Source organism: Lemur catta, chromosome 4 (assembly GCF_020740605.2).
Source record: "Lemur catta isolate mLemCat1 chromosome 4, mLemCat1.pri, whole genome shotgun sequence".
Taxonomy (NCBI): domain Eukaryota; kingdom Metazoa; phylum Chordata; class Mammalia; order Primates; family Lemuridae; genus Lemur; species Lemur catta.
In genome coordinates, this window is record NC_059131.1 from 48722593 (window position 1) to 48744545 (window position 21953).

The following is a 21953-nucleotide window of genomic DNA, read 5'->3' on the forward strand; positions in this document are numbered from 1 at the left end:
TGACTCTGGCCCCATTCAATATTTAGACCACTTCATGAAGGCCCTACTAGTGCTGTGCAATAGAAATTTCTGAGATGGAAATGTTCTATGTCTGCATTGTCTAATATGATAACATGTGGCTACTGAGCACTTAAAATGTGGATAGTGCAACTGAGGAACTAAATTTTTAATTTTACTTTATTATTCAAATAGCCACATATGACTAATGGTTACCACAGTAAACAGCAGCACAGCTTAAAGGGTTCAAAAAGTAGTAAGACCAAATGTCTTGTTATATTAGGTCTAACTCTAGACTGCTTGTTGATTTCCTTAAGATGGTATTTAAAAACACAAGAGTGGTATGCCAAAAAGCCTTTTGTCCTGTGATTTCATCTTCATTCAAAAATATGATTAAATCTCTGCCAGCAAACATCTAATACAACATTCAGACAAATCCCAACAAAAAATACAATATGAAAAGATTTTTGTTAGTGTTTATAATATGTTAGTACAATTATACCCATTAATATTGCTTAATGAGCCTGGTGGCCTGTGTCAATTTGTCTAGTTTTAGCTCTAGAATAACTAGAATTCAAACTACGAAATATCCACTCCTAAAAAGTTTTTGTCCACTACCTATCATAACACAAGAATACCAATTACTACGTAGTTTTCAGCTCCATTGGTTATAAACACTGCAAAAGTTTCTCAAATCATTTTACCTGACAGACATATTTGTTCTTCCATTTGCTCAGCACACACTGACTGTTTTGCATCAGCTCCTGAAGTACAACAGAAAAAGAGAGAGTGCAGTTGGCTACACATATTGTCATTATCAGTTAAAGTGCTTCTGATTTGCAAGCAAAAAAAGATCAACATGCCACACAAAGATGCAACTGTTTTGGAACTCCTCACTGGACAAAAGCAAAGCTATCATCACCATGAGAGTTGATCCTTTATGAAAATTAAAGCTGTTGAAAGATGTTTTAAAACAGATTTGTTTGTTGCCATTTTTGAAACTTTTTAAAAGATACCTCCAACTCTTTGAGTGAGTCTCGGAGTTTTTCTGGGCGTCTGTTTTTAAGCGTCCAAGGATAATCTCGTGCTGGCAAATAAAACATGTACTACAGTTAGTTAAACAAGATTTAAAAAAGGAAACTCTGCTTAGCACTGTGCCTTAGGAAGATTAAAATAAAACACCTCCATAATTGAGAGGAAGTGGGCTTCATTTCTATCATCAAATGACAGCCTTTTGAAAGGCTTTGTCATAGGAACAGGATTTTTACCGCAAAACAATCTCCCTAATCATAATTTTATGATGACAACCAACAACGCTTACAGAATTCCTGGGAAAGGGTGCTAGGACCGCGAATTTAGTATTTAATGGTAAATGACCCCTCTTTACCACTGAAGTAACTTTTTCATGTAAATAATTAAATGTTCAATCCAAAAGAAATTTCAAATTCTGCAAATGACATACTCAGACCTAAAAATTCTTGCGAGTAAATGAACATAGTAAGGAAAGAAATGAAATACAAAAATGATACACAGAAAATGAACTTAAAATTAAGCATTTTTTAGTACTAAGGAAAGAAATCTGAGGGAAATCCAAGTTTTAATAACTTAGGCACTAATAGTGCTCTTTTTAATTTAAAACAGTCCTTTCTAAAATCTACAGAATTCAATAATGATAAGCCTTTGTTTTGTTTTAAATAAATTTAATTGAAAGCCAAAATTATTTAGTAGAGTCACAATGTTAGCCTAAAACTAAAAATAAAGTTCTCTTTAAAAGAATTAATAAAATGTTAAGCTCATATCTATTTTATCATAAAAATAAACTCATCTTTGGATTCTCCTAATTAATAATTCTAAATATGAGCTGTATTTATGTTTGCATATATGTGTGTATATATACATATAATATATATAATATATATAGATACTTAAATTTGAGAGTAGAATCGTGATACATATTATTTCAGCAAACTTACTTGGTTCTATAAATATAATTTTGATGTGTAGAGCATATGTGCAAATTTTAAAATCTGTGTTGCAGCTACTAATACAGTATTTCTAAAAATTAAATGTCAGTTCAACCATTTAAAACAAGAGAACAAGTGAGATTTTCAGTTCCAGCTATACTCCAAATAAAATCTTAAATTATATTTAATTTTAAGTCATTAAAACTATATCACATTGTAGCCATATTGTATATGTAACAATATTTGAGAACAGAAAAGATTAAATAAAATGCTAAGATTGATATTACAAATCTTATTTTCTTAAAATGAGTAAACCACGTTAATAATTTAGGCAAAGTATGAGTAATTAAATGTTACCATGAGAATTTAAACCTGGTACGTTTATTTTAAACATATTAAATAATATAAATATAGCTCATTAAGAAAGTTTATGTTTACATAAGCATATATCTTATCAAAGTTGAATAAAGATTTCAATGGTCTAAATTCAAAAGGCCCTACAAATATAATTCTCATATGTTTATGTACTTGAACAGTGGGAATTTGTAATTATAAGAAATTTGGAGGGAATAATGTTTCTTATTTGTGTAGAATGAATATTTTACAATATTGAAATTTTCAGTTTTATAATAATTCCAAAATTATATAAAGTAAGCTTACACTCTGCCAGCTTCTGCTTTTCTTCTAAGTTACCATGCTCTGTCGCTGGAATTGTGGCAGAGGAGAGATGAAAAGAAGAAAAAAACAGGAATTTATTTTTATTATAATACCTTATGTTTTTAATATGTATATATGATGTATTATTATATACATTGCAATTCATAAATTATGCTAAAGTTAAAAAAAGGATAGTTGAAAAAAATGCCACAATTTAGATGCTTTCATTTCAGAGATATTTCTTAAATTTGCAAGTGAAAAGGCACAACAGGTGGGCCAATATCCTGAGCTTCCAATCTCATCAGATAGGGAAGGGAACTGCAACGGAGCCCAGAACAGAAGCTGCTTCAGTCTGTCATCAGAACCATGAAGTCAGCCTATTAACCACCAAGCTAAGCACACAGGATACTCACACAAGCCCACTTCAACAGAGACCGAAACAGGAAGTAACTCTAGCTAGAAAGACCTTTTGGCCTATCATAAAACTTCTGGGATTAACAGGATTAATCAGATAAAGAAAATTGATCATTCACTCAGAAATGCCTATTTCAGATATCAGGAAAGGATCCAGGGAGGCCAGCATCAGTGGGACCCATGCATTAACAATGCCCTCTACTGGGACACGGATAAATAAATGTGAATAGACTGTCTTGTTATCAGCCTGATCAGCAGTAAAATGAGAATTTTCATGTTCTTCTATAGCATTTTCTCAATATTACTTTATTTTATATAGAACAGATAGATATCAACCTCGGCATTTTTCTAAAGAACTGAAGTGACTTTTCTTAAAATTCTAAAATTTATCTAAAGCTCATAAAAACCATTTTTAATGGTCAGTATTTCATAGTTTAGAATATTTAGTTTATAAAAATTAGTTTAGTAGAATAGGTACTTTACCTGCTGGATCTTTCTTGTCATAATACTGGTAGATCCCGATGTCTCTGTCTATAGAAAGGAAGAAATAACATTAAATGATGTAGTAAGTCCCAGAGAATGAGAAGCCAAACCATACTATACTGGGCGGGGGAGGGGGAGGAGGCGAGCAGAAAGAGTCTCGTATGTTACTAGAAATAAAATGGCTCAAAAGCATCTGGAGATGGGTTCATCTATCTATTCTAGGGATATGCAGAAACTGGAAAGTTTATCAATCTAATGAGAAAAGATGTATACAAAACTAGAATGGCATGAGGAAAAGATTAGTAAAGAACTGAAATCAAGAAAGACCAAGTTTTCTCTTTCACACTTCCTCTGATATTTTTCACAGGGCGCTACCAAGAGGAACTGCCACTGAGTAATGCCAAATGAAATCAGTGGATGGAAGAAAATGCCCTAACTGTTGGATTCCAAGCTGTGGCTTTCTTTTCTCCAATTTAGCTCAAGAGTCTAGTTCCCATTTAGGGGGAAATCTGTAGGAAAGAAAGGGAGGATTAGAGGAAGGTATGGATAAATTATTATCTGAAACTTGTTTAAATTCAAAAAGCCTTCCAAACCCGTTCAAATTTGGATACTTTGCTGGGGCTACCTAAGAAGCAAAGCTACACTTCCCAGATGTTGAGATTCATTTAACCAAGGACTCTGTTCTGCTCTTTAAATACAGGAGAACAAAATAATTTTGTCCTTTTTATTTATATCTATGAATAATGAAATATTTCTTTCACTGAAGGAACATTTGTTTTCTTCCATGCAAAATAATTCTCAGTTACTAACGTAAGGCGTACACAACTGTCTCTAAAGAAGTAGAAGCAGTACAGTCTGCCCCCTAGTGACTGACTGCTCCAAACTTTCTCAAACTGAATAAAACTTCAGAAAAATGTATTACTGCTATAATTAACTTTTCAAATACAGTTTTTCAAAATAATCAATCATGTGTATTTATTTTATTCATCATTCCATTAGTTGACAACACATAATTTTAAAGAATGAAGTTTATTTCTACTAGTCAGATTGAAAATATCTAATAAGGATTGATTGGGAAAAATCATGAGCAGGACTTCATGATTGCTAATAATATTTTATTTCTTGACCTGGGCGGTGATTTTATATGTGTGTTCACCTTTTGATAGTTCACAACATACTCTTATGATCTGTACTCGTTTCAGTATGCATGTTATACTTTAATAAAAAGGGTTTTTTAAATCTAAGAACCACAGGCATCATGGACTCAGGCAATATCCTCTATTAAAATATTCCATCCTGTAATTATGCCCGTCATTCCATACAACCAAATATGTACCACAACTCTAGAATACAACTATGAAGATCATAAAAAACCCTGAATTATGTGCACAAGTCTCACCTACTGCATCTAGCTCAGAGTGGAACTGTCAAAACCCAAGCAGGATAAGGAAGGTATCTAGATAAGGAGAAATGCCCTATAATGGGTGCCAGAGCTGGACAAGGAAGGCATCTACACAGGGAGTCAGCCTGGCTGGTGTGTTAGAACCCTAGCAGGGTAAGGATATTCACATGGGGCAATGGCCTGGTGAGGGGTATTAGAAGCTGAATAAGGTGAGGAGAACATTCACATATAGGGACAGCCAATGTGGTGTGTCAAAACTCACACAGGCGGCTGGGTACGGTGGCTCACGCCTGTAATCCTAGCACTCTGGGAGGCCGAGGCGGGTGGATCTTCTGAGCTCAGGAGTTCGAGACCAGCCTAAGCAAGAGCAAGAACCCGTCTCTACTAAAAAATAGAAAGAAATTATCTGGCCAACTAAAATATATATAGAAAAAATTAGCCAGGCATGGTGGCACATGCCTGTAGTCCCAGCTACTCGGGAGGCTAAGGCAGTAGGATCATTTAAGCCCAGGAGTTTGAGGTTGCTGTGAGCTAGGCTGATGGCACGGCACTCACTCTAGCCCAGGCAACAAAGTGAGACTCTGTCTCAAAAAAAAAAAAAAACTCACACAGGGTAAGAAGGATATCCACGCAGGGCAGGCAGTGGCCACATATATAGGGAACTGATTACATACAGGGTGACGAATTAAGTAAATCAATTAAAAATAGGAGAGCCCCAGGTTTCCCACTGAGAAGAAAAGTACAAACATGGAAAGGGATAAAATTAGAATGAACCCTGTGGTGGTAGATTGAAAGTACCAGAGCGAACTCATAGTTTCAATATATAGAGATCGATAGAGAAATGAATGTGGATGCAAATATGTGTGTATATGGAGCCAGGTGTGGTGGATCGCACCTGTAATCCCAGCTACTTAGGAGACTGAGGCAGGAGGATTGTTTGAGCCCACAAGTTTGAGGCCAGCCTGGGCAACACAGCAAGATCCTGTCTCAAAACAAGTATGTATGTATACATACAAACATACATTCCCTAAACTCTGTCCACTGAGGGGACCTGGGAGCAGCAATGCTTCAATAGCAATGAATGCACCTAAAGCACAACATGGCTTCTAGACACCCTTCTCCTCTAAAAAGAACGAAGCTCCTTAGAGAAGTGGCTGATTCCAAGGCTGGGGAAAGGAAAGTACAATATAAGTCTGGAATACCTTTTGTGCCAAAAAGAATGGAAACGCTCAAATGTTGACAGGGAAATGTCAAAAAGACACAGAAGCCAGCTTGAAGGGGGTCCCTCTGGCCACATCAGGGACAATTTAAACATCAAAATAAATAGTTATAGTAATAGATTATAACAACTAAATAAAATAGGAAACTTGAGTCCATAGAGATAAGATAAATAGAAAATAAATATATTTGAAGTGTCATGAGGAATAGGATATTTACATAATTTCAAGGTACCCCTCTATAAAACACTTATTAATCACAAAGGAGAAAGTAACTTTGTGGTGGAGAAGCCTAGCAGACACCATCTTAATCAAGTAATCACAAATATCAGGAAAGGGACATATTGAAAATGTGCATCACCTGATAGGATGCATTGAGAACACAGCATTACTTCTGGGATATTCCCATCACACATGCATAATCTGAATCTAACTGTGAGGAAACTTCAAATATAACCAAATTTAGGAACATCCTATATAATAACTGGTCTAAAATAAAATCTTCAAAAGTGTTAAGGTCATGAAAGTTTAAAAAAAAAGGGGGTGGGATGGGGAGGATGAAGATCTGTCCCAGAATGAAGGAGACTAAAGAGACATGACAACTAAACACAATGTGTGACTGTGAAAAAATTCCTCTGCTAAAATAGGACGCTGGTGGGACAACTGATGAATTGGTCAATTTAGATTGAAGTACGTCATTGCTAATTTCCTGATTTTGATGGCTATATAGTGGTGATACAGGACAAAATCCCTTTTGCAAGAAATACAAACTAATGTATTTAGGGGTGACAGGCATCAGGTTACAACTTATTTTCAAATGGTTCAAGAAAAAAATTCTCTGTACTGACAATTTTTCTGTTAAATTTGTGATTATTTCAAAAACTAAAAAAATACTTTAAATGTCAAACATAGTAAGAGCACATTAACCAGGTTACTAACTTAGTCTAGATGGCAGGGAAGGCTTCTTTGAGTGACTTATTAAAGCTGAGTCATAAAGAAGAAGTAGGATTTTATATGGGTTCAAAGAGAAGAATATTCCTAACAGAGAATGGACAGGCCTTGTTGAAGATCCAGAGAGGCTGAAGTCATAACTTCCCCGTGGGGCCACTATGCATCACTGTAGGATCCTTCTCTAAAAACCATTCACTGCCTCAGAATAGAAGCAGCAGGAACAGAAAACTCTAGGACAGACAGAGGGGCAGAGAAGGTGTCTGCTGGGCACGTAACAGAAGACGAGGGGTAAAAGGGAATCAAGATTCCAGATCAGATTTCCAATTATGGGGTCCAAGCTGGGTAGGAAGGTAAGTGAAGAGTAGCCCAGTGGACTAGGAAAGTATCAAAGGTTTAAAACATTGATGATCTCAAAGGAGCACAAAACCTAGATGTAAGAGGATAAGGGAATAAGATGGAAAATAGACAATTATGATTACAGAAGAAAATACTTCAATTAAAGATCCCCACCAGCAGTGAAATAAGCTCCCTTTCTTTGTGGATTGTTTTTCTATTTTCTAAGAAATTTCTTTTACACTTTTGAGTTTTGAAGTTTTTTCTGCAATATGTTTTTAGTTTTCCAAAAGATCTATATAACTTCATATGGTTTTTGAAGCTTCTGTGTTTTGTTTCTTGCTGCATGGATTTAGTATCTTTCTTTAGGTCTCTGTTGCACTTTTTCCCTCTTCCTACATTATCTCTGTCTCTTCAGCAATCTTTTCACCTATTTGTTTGTTTTGTTTTCTTTCCTGTTGAAGGCATTCCTCAAATATCTGGTGATCTTTAGCTTTCTGTTCATATTACAAGTGAGGCACTAAAAAACTGATTGGAACCTCTGAGTACAAAAATAGGGATTGCCAACTGGTGGGCTTCATTGATCAGCCAGGGACCAGGGTATTCCACTGGCAGACCACCTCAAATGTCAATGCAAATAGGTCTTCTATTTGGGCCATGCAACTGCTCCAGAGAGGAATCTCTCAAGCTCCTTCTTTCTTGGAAATTGTACAAATGGGCATGACATCCTCAGAACCAAGTGGGATTAAGAGGACCTCACCCATCAGCATGTAGGTTTCCATTTCATCCCTGTTTTCAGTTCAGCAGGTTTTCTTCCACTGGTCCTCGTTTCCCCAAGTTTAGAGCCTCCTTAATTAAATATTTCCACAGCACGAGAGGTGTCTCACAACTTCTTATGCAGACTTTCAAGTCCCTTTGTTGTCACTCTCATGCCACATCCTCATCTTCTGTAGTATCTGGCTCTTCAAATTTCTGTATGGTTCCAGAGCTTTGAGATACAAATTGGCTGTCACTGAATTCTCCTCCGTAGTCAATTGATATTCAGATTTTTCAGTTCTGCTAATTCTTCCATCCCTTCCATCTTCCAAAAATTATCCAATTGCAGTTGTCCCCTCTCCTTTTCTCTTAGTCCTTGTGGGTTTATGCCTTCTTTATTTTAATTCATTTACTCTCATTTTAGAAGAGTTTTGGGAGGAAGCAAATGTGTGTTACTCTACTTTGTTTAACTGGAAGTTTTGTCCTTATATATTTTTTAAAGTAGATAACAATGAAAATATGACATTCATCTGTAATTATATATTTGATATAAAGAAATAGTACTTTGTAAGGTAAACTATTTCCTTAGTAATGATGCTAAAAGGTATAAAAATAATAGTACCCTCCTGAGTTGCTTTGGATAATTAAAGAAGAAAGATTTTTTTTAAAAATGTTTCCTAATGAAATATACTTTATCCTATATTAATAAACACTGTTAAAACATATTTATATTACTCCCTCTCAAGAAATGTGAAATACAAAGAACATGAAAATAATTACTATATGTTTGAAATGTTATTTTAATATATAATAGAAATGCCTTTACCATTAGCTAGTCTGTAAATATATAAATGTTAATCTGTTATAATGAACAATCCCAGAAAAAAAATTGAACATGTGTGTATCTTAAGAGGAAACAAATATTATATCATTAAAATTATTTTCCAAAACTAAAAATCTAACTAAGCTGAAAAAAAAATAAGTGAATAAGAATAATTAAAAGAAATTTTTTCCATTAACCAATCTTTTATTAAGAATAGAAAAGAATGCAACTCCAGGTAGAAAATCTAGGCTCTAACCTTTGCTAGTACTTACTTATAATGGTGTAACATATTTGAAAAATATTGAAATTAATCCAGAGCTCATTTACCCCCAATGTGTAAGGTATTCTTCAAAGACCACAGGTGCAGTTCAGTCAAGCAGAAAGACATCTGATGGCAGAAGGAATCTATGTCCTGTTTAAAAAATAATTAAAAAGAGGTGCCGATTAATTATCTTCTATTGCCAGTAAAACCAAGACCCCTTAGAAATAGTAAAAAGAATCATTTGCCATTACTGATATTTGAGATATAGTCCATTAGAATAAACATACTTTAATGTATCCTTGGTTAACCATCCAAAAATAAACCCTAGAAAAAGGAAAAATACACTTCTTTTCCTGGATTTAGTATGTCATCACATTGAGAAATGTGGTAAGAAGAATATATTTAGTATTTGGGTTTTCAATAGCATATGTTTGGTTAAGGCTCTGAGTATATTTAGAATTATTTAGTATTTAAGCATTTTTTTTAAGTTTTATTTTTAAGGAAAGGAAATGTCTGTTATATAGTTATTAAGTACAAACACATTTTGTGGTACATTTTTAATATAACGCAAATATTTATAATCTCCCACATATAAACAGGCTAATTAAAGTGGAATTTGCAAGGTAAATGGTATACAGTTACTATTATAAGAAACACAATTACTTCAAAGTAAACTGTATGAAACCATGTTAGCATTCAGATTAGTTTGTTAATCTGCATGTTATGATGGATCAAGATATTCTATTCTAACTGCATTTAAAAAAAACAAGATAGTAAAAATATACATCCTATATTTCCTCCCATTTTAATAGCAGGAGCTAGTGATGGACACTATTAATATTTTTTATCATGTATTATAAAACCTCATCAATCTAGATTGATTGGGAGGTCAGTCTGCATAAGAAAAAGGTCAATATTTTAGAAATATCTGAAAGGAATTTTTATAATTTTCAAATGTTTGCTTAGAAATACATATAGTACTATATTATATGTATGCTGTACTATATATTAGAAATACATATAGTAACTTAAACCGTGGACACTTTATTTATGAAAATCATAAAAGAAATGTTCTTTCCAATAAACTTCTGAATAACAAAAAAAGTTTGAAAAGTATTTTAAGACATCTTTTAATGGAGGAAAAAGCTCTCAGCTTCTTTAACCTCAGGAATGACTAAAATTATTTCCCATGCTATCCATATGGGTGACAATTCAAAATAATTTCAGACATAGTACAAACTTCCTTGGCCCTCCCATCACCTTTACATTTGACCTCAATGCACATACAAACATCAAGAAACAGATGCATGTTCAACTAACAAGATACAATGTTTTAAGCATCAAATGGCACAGAGTGAAAAATGTAGCAGCACAGAAGTTCAGGGCAAGCCTGCCTGAACAGCTGGGCTATGAGAAAGCTACAGAGAAGTAGTGAAATGTTAATGGGCCCTCAAATTAAGCATACGATTTCACCAGTTAGATGATGATTGATGATGATGATGATGATGATAAAGATGAAGAAAATCAGCCGGGCAGCAGTGGCTGACACCTATAATTCTAACACTCTGGGAGGCTGGGGCAGGAGGATTGCTTGAGCACAGGAGTTCGAGACCAGCCTGAGCAAGAGCAAGACCTCATCTCTACTAAAAATAGAAAAACTAGCTGGGCATTGTGGTACGCACCTGTAGTCCCAGCTACTAGTGAGGGTGAGGCTGAGGCAGGAGGATTGCTTGAGCTCAGGAGTTTGAGGTTGCAATGAGCTATGATCACACCACTCATGCCACTGCACCCTAGCCAGGGTGATTGAGCAAGACTCTTGTCTCAAAAAAAAAAAAGAAGAAGAAGAAGAAGAAAATGATGATGATGATAATAACAGATAATGCTAAACACTTGTTCTAAACATTTTATATGTATTAATTCTTTTCAGGGGGTGCAGGGAGACAGGTCTTTCTCTGTCACCCAGACTGGAGTGGTGTAGTGGCATGATCACACTTCACTGTAACCTCCAACACTTAGGCTCAGCTCAGGTGATCCTCCTGGCTCAGCCTCCTGAGTAGGTAGGACTACAGGTGCACACCACCATGCCCGGCTAATTCTCTTAATATTTTGTAGAGATTAGGGTCTTGCTGTGTTGCCCAGGCTAGTCCTGAACACTAGGGCTCAAGTGATCCTCCCACCTTGGCCTCCAAAAGTGCTGAGATTACAGGCATGAGCCACCACACCCATGTGTGGTGATTAACTCATTTAATCTTCATAGCTACTCTTTGAAGTAGTACCATCATTATTCCTATAAAGAGGAATTGAGGCACAAAGAGGTCACACAGCCTGCAAGTAATAGAGGCAGGCTTTGAATCTATGCATACTAGCTCCAGAGTCTGCTCACAACCACAGTACTCTACTGCAGGGGGGTATAGAGATGTGGCAGCAAGCCTACACAGTTGTTTGAGTAAAAGGATGGCATGCCCCAAGGATAGTGGTAGATCAAGGTGCATGGTGGTTAATGTTAGAAAGATGAAGTTGAAAAGAGTAAGAAGGAAATAAGCCACACCAATCATAAATTTTGGATTGCTCTGAATCCATTCTCTTCCTTGCATTAAAATACTTTAGATAGTAAGAGATAAAACAAAGGACCCCTTGATCCCTGGATCTGCTCTGCTATAACCAGATGCTGGCTCCTGGCTGCTACTATAGACAGGTCTGGATTAGAAGAGTTAGTGGACTGCATTACTAGGAAAGAGGGTGTAGTTCATTGTCAGCTAGCAGTAAAGGGGGTATTAAGCTAGTTACTAATTTTTCAATTCAATTGAGTATTATCTTTCAGAGTTGTCACCTTGGAAGTGACTCTAGTGAGCCCAACACTACTCAAAATGTTTCCAAATTCTCTGGAATTACTTTGTTAGTCTTATGAGGCTTATTTCAGAACTGTCACCTTATACTTTTTTAAAACTAAAATACTTAACTGTATTAGGGTAAGTAAATTCAGCCTTCTCATTTGGATGGGTGAGGTCTAGATTGTTTATTTAAAATAATTAGTTAATGAATTAAATATTTATTTTAGCTTAATGTGTGGATTCTAGAATCTGATTTTGCCTGTTTTCTTATTCTGACTTCTCAGCTTACTAGCTAACTTGGACAAATTACCTACCTTCTCTAAGATTCCCCCAGATATAAAATGGGTACAATAATGTACCTACATTAGGAACGTGTTTTGGTACATTTATTTAATTATTTTACCATTGCTGTTGTTGCTGCTTCTGCTATTACTCGTATGTTTATCATTATGCAAATTTATACAGAAAAAAACCAAATGAAGTAATAAACATGATCTCTGACCTTCTATGGTAATTTCACAGTGTGAAATTAATGAATAAGTACAATAGATGGTCTATGAAGGAAAAAACATCCACATGTGGAAAAGTTTCTACACAAGAAAAGGTATTTGAATTAGGACATGCAAATGGGTTAATATTTCATTGGAAATGAAGAAAACATGTGATGAAACAAGTGTATACTTCCTCTGATATTGAGCATCAAAATTCACCAACTTCTAGACTATACTAGAAAATAAAAAAATAACATTCCACAATTTAGCGTTTATTCAGACACCAATAATTTTAATAATTATTTACAATAATTTGCATAGAGACAAAGCTGAAGTTTAGCTGTTTGTAGCTACATAAATATTTTATCATGTAAATTAAACATAAAATTTCATAGATGAAACTAAAAGGCTACACATTCACTTACATTCAAAAGAGGGCAATACATGAAATTCTATCTTTCAGTTTAAGTCAATTCAATAATAATTTGTCAAAACTTTCTCCTGGTAACAGAAATGAAGAGTGGAGTATAGTTTTCTTTATAATCCACATTGGTTATTTCTAAGAGACAGAAAAATGCCTTTAATTTGAAAAACTGACAGGTCCACCCCCCATATCTTTACTAAGTTTGAAAGTCCCACACTAATCAGAAATTTCGGTGTTCTGAGAGAATAAGCAAGATGAATTCTGTGGAGAACTTCAAATGCCAAGAGTAAAGCTGTTAATCCTCCATTTGGACACGGGAAATTCTGAGAATAGAAAAGTATAGAGTCTATAACCTGGAGTTGTCTTCCAGCTCGGCACCCAGGGATTTATATCTAGTTCCAATGGGGGTGGGAGGACTAAGAAAAATGTACAAGATGTTTCCCAAAATGCTCTGATGTACAAACAACACTGCTCTAGTTTCCCATTAAAAAGCACAGGACAAAAGAGAGAGAAAGACATTTTCCTCCTATTTTATAAAGGATCTCTGGATGGTGTAAGAAGTGGCTGCAGGGGGTGACACCAAGCAGAAAGTTAGCAGGACTGATAGCCCATTGGATTAATGTACTCATGAGAGTGGTGGTATCCAGACAAAACAGGATCTGAACCCAGCAAAAGCAGACATGGTGGCCAAGGAGTGGTCTCTATGACCTAGAGAAATGACAGCAACAGTCAGTTGATGGAGCAGGCCTCACAAGTAGTCGGTAAGGCAGATGAGAAGAAAATGGCCAACATCCATAGTAAATGACTGGACTTGTTTATAAACACATATCATAACTCCTACGGACTTCTCAAAATATGTGTGATTAAGAAGGGGGCTTTGCAAAAGGATCAGGCATTAGCAGGGGGGCAAAAGATAATCAAATGTGAGTTATTCATCCTTTTTTTTCCTGAACTTCAAATATCTGCCAGGAAGACCACATAAACCTAAAGAGAATTAATGGAGTAAATGAAATAAATTTGTAAAACTCTGTAAGAATAACTAGATGGGCGGGGGGGAGGGGATCAAATCAATATCCTTTTTGGTCCTCAAGATGTTTTGCCATTTTATACACTGTGCAGGTTTTGTAGAAGACACAGATTTTTTAAAGACCTTTAAACATCTTGAATCTTACTCAAATGTGCCACCAGTTAAAAAGAATGCTGGTAATTTCCTGTTTTGAAAAATCTGCCTGGAGAAAGTAGTCAAGACTGAGCTTGCATTGTTCAAATATTGTATTAGTGCATAAATAGTTGTTTTGAAGAAGGGAAGAAAAGAATTTCAGAAGAATGCTGGATTCTGCACTTTGGGAAGAGGGTGCGGGCAGGGATTAAAAAGATAGTGACGTAGTTAGGGGGCATCTGCCAAAGTAAACTGAGAAATGCTGCCCCATTTAGTGCACTTGTGCATTTTTCTGAACAATAAAATCCAATGCACATGACATAGAACTGGAACAAAAATAGCTGTATGGGAGAAAATGAATGAAAGATTGAATAAAAATATAGCAAGTTGTCTTATTATTGAATAGGAAAAAAAATTATCCAAATGAAAAGAATAGCAGAATGAAAAATCCATTCACCCATAATTCAATTTTCATTTATTTTTAAGAATCTTTTTTAACTTTTACAATTTTCTGTTTAATTATATAAGATAGTTGATAACAGTATCAGATATCTCAGAAGGCCATTTTGAATCCAAACTTCCAATCTCCATGAGAGAATAAACAGCATGATTTAAATTGAGCTTGACCTAAATTTAGGATGACTATTCTCTTATATAGGGGAGAATCTATTATGGCGCAAATTTTGAAGACAAAAAGATGTGAGAATCCTAGAAAGCCCCTTTTTACTTTCTACTTACATTCTCACAAAGTTTCAATGTTTAAAGCCTTCCCTCCAACTTGGGTTACACTGGAGTAAATTAATATTTATTTGCCTTATGAATAATTGTTACCATATAGACTAAATTTTGAGAAAATATAATTTTCTCAAATTTTGCAAAATATAAATAGTTTCACTAATATTCTGTTGATAATCTTCTTTTGAAATCTAAAAACTATGTTTTAGAAGTAGAGATTAATTGCCACTAAATAAATCTGCAAAAATCTTATCTTCTGCTATGGTAGTTAACTATGCAGCTCCCTGGTTTCTAAAGTCAGCTATTTTGACTGCTAGGGGAAGTCACATGGCTCCACTGAGCAGGCATGCCTCCATCATTACATGCCCAGTAAACGGGTACCAGTGCATCCCATCTGTTCACAATGACTGCCTCAACTACTCAACCCACGTACCTCAAATCTCCTAGCCATTGACCTGGCTACTTGATCTCCTGTTATGCTTTTTGCCTTGCTCCTCAGTTATAACTCAGGGTCTTCATCTTAGAGTGTGATTCAGCTTCTTCAACCTGTCAAAGGACCCATAAATACCATTCTTGGGCATACCTGGTTCCCAGAAACCCCTTACCCAGACTGGTTCCCACTTAGTTTATCCTAGTTTCAAGGGCAGGACTTGGATTGAAACATAAATAGAAACAGGTTAGTCTAGAAGAGGAGCGGTTTTGTTAATGTTAATAAGTTGAATTTTAGACACAGTGGGAATTTAAGGTACAAGGGAATCTTCTGGGTAGATATGTCTAGCTGATAGAAAAGGGGCCAGGACTATATAAAAACTACTTCAGGATTTTCTAAAGGAGAAGAAGGTTAAAGCCACTGAATAAGATCCCACAAGAAAAATTAAGTCAAGGATAGATTATTTTGGTAATTCTCCAACAGAGAGACAATAAAAAAGACAGACTAAGATAATATAGTATAAAGCCTTGGAAGAGAAAATGTGTGTGTGTGTGTTTTAAGTAGTTATATAGTGATCAAACTTGTTGGTTTTGAATTTTAATGTAGAGATGACCTCAGTATGGTTTAATGAGAAGTAATGTTTTATCAAGGACAAAGAGATTAAGTTTATTCAAGAAGGTGTGGTTCTAATGTTCTGAATACTGGGCTCTAAGCCAAAAATGCCTTCATTCTAATCCTGCTATGACAAACTTACCCCAAATCATTTAACTTCTCTGCCTCAATTTCCCCACCTGCAAAAATAGGGATAATGATATTGACCTACATTTGTTAGGGTGTTGTAAGGATTAATTAATGTTGCATGATGCTTTGAAGACGAAAAGTGCTGGGAATTATTGGTGGGTATTGCATAACTAATTGTCTGTAATACTAAAAATTTTATCCTTTAATTTTATTCAAATAGCAGTTATCAAATAAGCATTCTAGCTCCCTTAGTGACATTTACCTTCTAATGTTATTTTTATTTTAAATGTATATAGATCTTTCTTATAAGTGTTATATCACAGCATATAAAGTTCTAGATCAGTTTGGAAATCTAGAATACTTTTTCAACCTAATATTGAGTATAAATATTCAGGACATATTTATTTGATAATGAGCATCACAGCAAGTATTCAATAAATGCCAAGAGGTAATACCTTTAATTACAAAATTTTAGATTTAACACATAACACTAAGCAAGTAAATGACAGAAGCAAAATGCAAAAGCACAAGGCATTGTGTTAAAAATACTATCATGTCCTTATTTTTTAAACAAGCTTTAGAATCTAAAAGTGTACAAAAAAAATGATAGAAACTTTTAAATCCCTCCGTGTAGTCTTTTGTTTCTTCTTGGGTTTTAAAATTGCAATAGTAATACATACTTATTGTTTTTAAAAATGCAAACAACGGAAGTATTTGACGTAAAAATGAATGTGTTCCTCTCCCACCTTCCCACTCTGAAGGGAGCCACTGCACAGTGTGTGACACGTGGCCTTCCAGACTTTCTCAATATACTTGCACTATGTCCACAGCCATGCTGACTTGTTTTGTATTTTTGTAGAGATGAAAATATTTTACTGTACATACAACTTGCTTTTTTTTTCACTGAACAACACAGCATGGTTATTCTGTTAGCATATACAAATCTACCTTGCTGTTTTTTAATAGCTTCAAGATGTTCCATTGAATAGTGACCATAATTGACTTAACCATTCTCTTAATAAACAACAACCTGTTTCTATTAATAATTTTTACCTTGCAATTAATATTACCATGAAAATATACATGCACACTTTATATTTTCATAGCTGCCATTAAATTAGCCTTCAAAATGACTGTTAAATTTACATTTCCATGCATAACATGACTGCCCTTTTTCTTATACCGTTAACAGCCTGGAGCATTATATATAAGTTTTAAATTGTTGCCAATATGATAGGTGAAAAATAGATTCTTGTAATTTTAAGTTTCATTCATTAACAAGATAAAACATCTTTTAATGTATTTTTTAAACAATTTTGTTTCCCCTATAAATTACTTCTTCCTATCTTTTGTTCATCTTTATAGTAAGTGCTTTATCCCTTTGTGTATTAATGATATTAATCTTTTGTTATATACATTGGACAGCTTTACTCATTTAAAAAATTTTTCATCAACCTTATATTAATATATGAAGAAAATAAGATAATATAGAATTCACATTTTTAAAAACAAAAACTGGGCATAATATAACAGAAAGCTCTTTGAACTCAATTCAGCTAGTGCTGTGCAAAGTGCCAAAGAGATTTAGACCCCATGACCAGAGGGTGGTTCTTCACAGCTGCTAACAATTGGTCAGATGATGCTATTTCTGGATAAAGCAAAAGGGGACAGATTTCTATGTTTCAAGAGAACCTGTGAATCATTCTTACTAAAAGAGGTTAGAAGAAATTGTATGCCTAGCAAGAAAAGCAAGAATCCTTCACTTACCTGAAATTGTGGCAAAAAATCTTTATAAATCTCGTTATACTTAAATTTGGAAAATATTTCTCTAGGGCATTGTTCAAACTGTTTAATTCACTTAGTTAAATCTTGTCAATTTAACATTTTCCGTATTGTAAGCAGTTTTGACATTTAGACAATTTATCAATGGCTTCTTCATTATGGCCTGCTTCATCTTCTCCTTTCTACTCATTACATGCATCAAATTAAATTTCACTAATATTTAAAGATCAGTGCTGACCTTTGCATAGCCATTTTCTAGGTTCCTGTTAATACAAACATCTTGTTTGCTGATGCTCATTTTAAATATTTTGCTGCACACGATTTTCCATTACTCCAAAGAGACTTGTATCTAGTTCAAGTGCATTTTTTCCATGACTTCATAAAATAATTGCAATAGGTCACATCAGGCACTTGGGGGGATATGCTGGCATAAGCAAATAATAATAACAATAATAATTATTTCTCACCAGCACCTCCAACACAGGTACCTACTTTTCTGATCTTCAAAAATACCTACTTAAATCTTTCTAAGATGTACCTGAATCACAACAATAAGACAAGGAAAATAGAAATGTTAGCAATGTGATAATGATAATTAATTCTAGATTATAACTCTCTCTATATAATTTTATGCTATACTTGAATAGATAGAAAAAAATGCAACTTTGAAGAGAAAATAAATTGAATTTCAGGAACAATTCCTAAATCACTGAGTTAAAGACAAGAGAACACTGAAATGCTCTTATCTAAACCAATGCTTAAATACCAAAATAATTTGTCAATTTAGAGTTACTGTGTTAAATAGCATATAAATCAAAGACTGTTGTGAAGTGAGCAAGAACGAAAAAAGAGAGAGAAATCCTTTCTCTACAAATAGGAAAGACTGAAAAATTCTGAAGTGGCCTGCAGCTATACCACCTCAACCTTGTCAGATTTCACTTGTCAACACTTTGATGACAGATTGTCACCCCCTCCTCTAAAAAACAAACTCTAGTAACTGTTGAAAGAAATGGCTTCTTATAAAAAGTAAAATATCTCATGCAACTTGATAGTTGTATACTTTAAATCTCTCTTTTCCAAAAGAGGCTTGAAAAAATGTTTTTCTGTGACTTCTAACAAAACTTAGAAGATAAAGAACCCTCCTAACATAGGGAAGTAAAGGATGGATAACATTTTTAAACATCTATTAAATGCATTTTATATTCATTTAACTCTCACAGGAGCACTCTGAAATTATGTACTAAATTGTGTGTGTGGTATGTATTTTGTGTGTGTACACATAAAAGCATTTTTCTGGGTAGGGGATAGCAGTTTCTCCAGAGAGTCCATGTGCTTCCTCTCCCACCAAATCAACTCTGACAGACCCTAACTCCCTTAATTTACAAAAATGGAAACGGAGATGGAGGGAGGTAAAGTAATTTGCACAAATTTAATCAGCTTGTTAGGGAAACAATTAGTACTGGAATTCTTTTCCACAGATTATCTGTGCAGTGCTCCTTCTGCTCTACCTTCCCTCTGCCTAAAAACACTGTGCTAAATAGAGCCTTTTGACACCTGAGATAAATGTCAGTTTAGACTTGTATAATAATCCATGGCAAAAGATATCAATGGAAATTATTTTCTAGCCAACTTTTACTTTAACTTATTTTCCTTAAAAAGTGCTTGGAGACAGAAACAGGGTGGTGGGGCAAGAAAAAAAAAAGAAAAAAAAGAAAGTGCTTGGAGAAAGTTAATTGAATGACTATTTAAGATTATTTTTAATTAGTATATTAATAGTTTGTAAGTAAATTGAAATATCTAAAAATCTGATTAAAATTGGTATTTCTTAGGCACTAAAGAATTTTCCCACTATTTGCTTAGCAAACTTCATAGATGATATAAAAATGAGCTACATTATGAATTATTACTGTTTTATGACTGATTGGCAAATAAATTAATGTCTTTCTTTTAAGTTATTCTGTTATATCAGAGAAGCTTTATTTCTATTTTGACTACCTTTATTTAGTAGTGACTCATATTAAGTTCTTAGCCCTTCAGTCTAAAAACAGTCTATGACATATTCTTAATGAAATGTAAACAAGCCCTAAATGCTCATGGTTTATAAGAATTCTGTAGCAAATATTCAATATCGTGATTGGATCTTCCTTCATACTTTTTCTTCCCTGATTGTTTTTTTTCACCTTTACTAATGGTTTGTCACAGTGTTCTCACTTATATAAAACTTTTAGTAAGTTGTTTCAATGGTTGAATGGAGACCCAAAGTAGATAATTTAGAAAAGAACAGCCTTTTCTTATTGAAATGAAAGTCTGTGAATAACCACCAAGGTTCCCTGAGAAGGGATCAATTTCACCTTAATATATTTAACACAGACATACATCATCAAGGCTTAAAATGTTAATAATTCCCTAATGTAGTAGGAAATTATTACCTGATACTTAAAAATCAGTAGGATAAAACAAGGAAGATTCTAGATTATGATCATGTTTTGCCCTAAAGCCCAAAGCATGGATTAATAAAAAATGTTTCCTATGCTTTTAAAATCGCATTCTATGTTATTGAGGAGTAAACGGAAAAACATATTTGAAAATTTGTGGCAAATGATAATAGTCCAATAAATATCAGTTTCCCTTTCAATATTTAATATCCATAATATAATGAGTCTGATTTCAATAATACCCAAAGAAAAAAATTCTCTAATTATTTTAGAGTTTCACTGGATATCACTTCATCTTCTGATTATTTTTAGTTTGGTTCAACCTACATTTATAAAGCATCTATTTAGTGACAATCATTGATCCAGGCACTATGCTAGGCATTCAGGACACGAAAAGAAATACCCCCCAAGAACTTGTCCTTGAGGAGGTCATAACTTAGTGGGCGCAGTGGGGAGGAGAAAAACAATGAATATAATTACATCAGAGTATGACAAATAAAATAGAACCATGTCCAGGAAGACAGTACAAAGAAGAGCTATTATTTCTAGCATCTAACACAATTTTAATCACAATAAGAATAGAAATCATATACACATTTTCAGAACCCAAAACTTCTTAAAAGAAAATGAACACCAAGCATATGATCCACATGAATTTCCTGTAATACCCAATTCTAAAGTCACTGTTATTCACACTTGATGGTTTTGGAAATTGCATGTATTTTATAATCCATGTGTACATTTAATATAGTGTTGCTTTTTTTCATCAGAACTTGCTACTAAAAAAAATAAGAATATAAAAAAAAGAACTTGCTACTAAATCAACAATACCTTATAATCAATGGTAAATTAGAGTCAAGGAAACATGATATATGTCAATGCTGTCAATGCTTCATTCCCCTTGGTAGCAAAACCAGCTCCAAGTGAGTTGGCAACATACACAAAGTCCCACATAGAGGACTATCCCAATAAAAATGAGGGATTGAGCGTAAGTAGTTACTTTTACTCCCTTCCAAACTCTTACTAAAATGATAATAAAGCAATAAAAAAAAAAAGCCCACAAGGCAAAGGAATCAGAGGCAAGATAACAACAAAATAGATGTCATCAAAATTTAGTAGGGTAAATAGCAGATGGGCAAGAGGTAACTGACAATAGATTTGAGAAAGCAGAAAGCTAAGTGCCAATGGGAGGTGAATGGCTGAGAGCCGAAAAGCACATGTGTTAGAACCCTAGAAAAGCTCAGAAACTGGAAGCACCAAGTACTACTGGAAGGAAGCACCAAGTATTTTGGAAAGAATGGCTGTGCTTAAAACTGAAAACAAGAGAACTGTTTCAAAGTCTAAATAATACTTAGACTTCTAGGTGTTCTTCCCTGCCAATACAGCTGGCCTGTGATCTCTCCCAACCATAGAAGACTAAAAATGGACTCCTTTGAGAGGCTATACCAGAACAACATTTTAAGAAACAAAACATTATCGACAGTGGGAGAGTAAAAGCGGGAGAAAAGGAACTCTTGGAAATAAATATATGACAGCTAAAACAAAAACTTCATAATAAAATTTGGAAGATACTTTTGAGGAAGTCTCCCAAAAAGAAAAAAGAAACACAGAGAGACGAGACAGAGAGAGAGAGAGAGAAAGAGAGAGAAGGAATTTGGAAGATAGT

General features: G+C 34.3%; 1 protein-coding gene across 4 annotated transcripts in view; it reads right to left on the minus strand.

Moving 5' to 3' along the window:
- The window catches only part of LOC123636962 (WD repeat containing planar cell polarity effector), a 316119-nt gene that overhangs the window by 229614 nt on the left and 64552 nt on the right, over positions 1 to 21953 (minus strand). For 3 of the 4 annotated variants that reach the window (XM_045549710.1, XM_045549713.1, XM_045549709.1), the window contains exons 2-6: positions 9325 to 9409; positions 3516 to 3563; positions 2622 to 2666; positions 1014 to 1084; positions 702 to 761 (exon numbers count right to left, since the gene is read on the minus strand). In XM_045549710.1, coding sequence (XP_045405666.1) covers positions 702 to 761; positions 1014 to 1084; positions 2622 to 2666; positions 3516 to 3563; positions 9325 to 9385 — 285 coding nt within the window. In that variant the 5' untranslated portion in view covers positions 9386 to 9409. Of the gene's footprint in view, positions 1 to 701; positions 762 to 1013; positions 1085 to 2621; positions 2667 to 3515; positions 3564 to 9324; positions 9410 to 10941; positions 10951 to 21953 lie in introns of those variants that run through there. The other variant, XM_045549712.1, reaches the window with a different exon arrangement.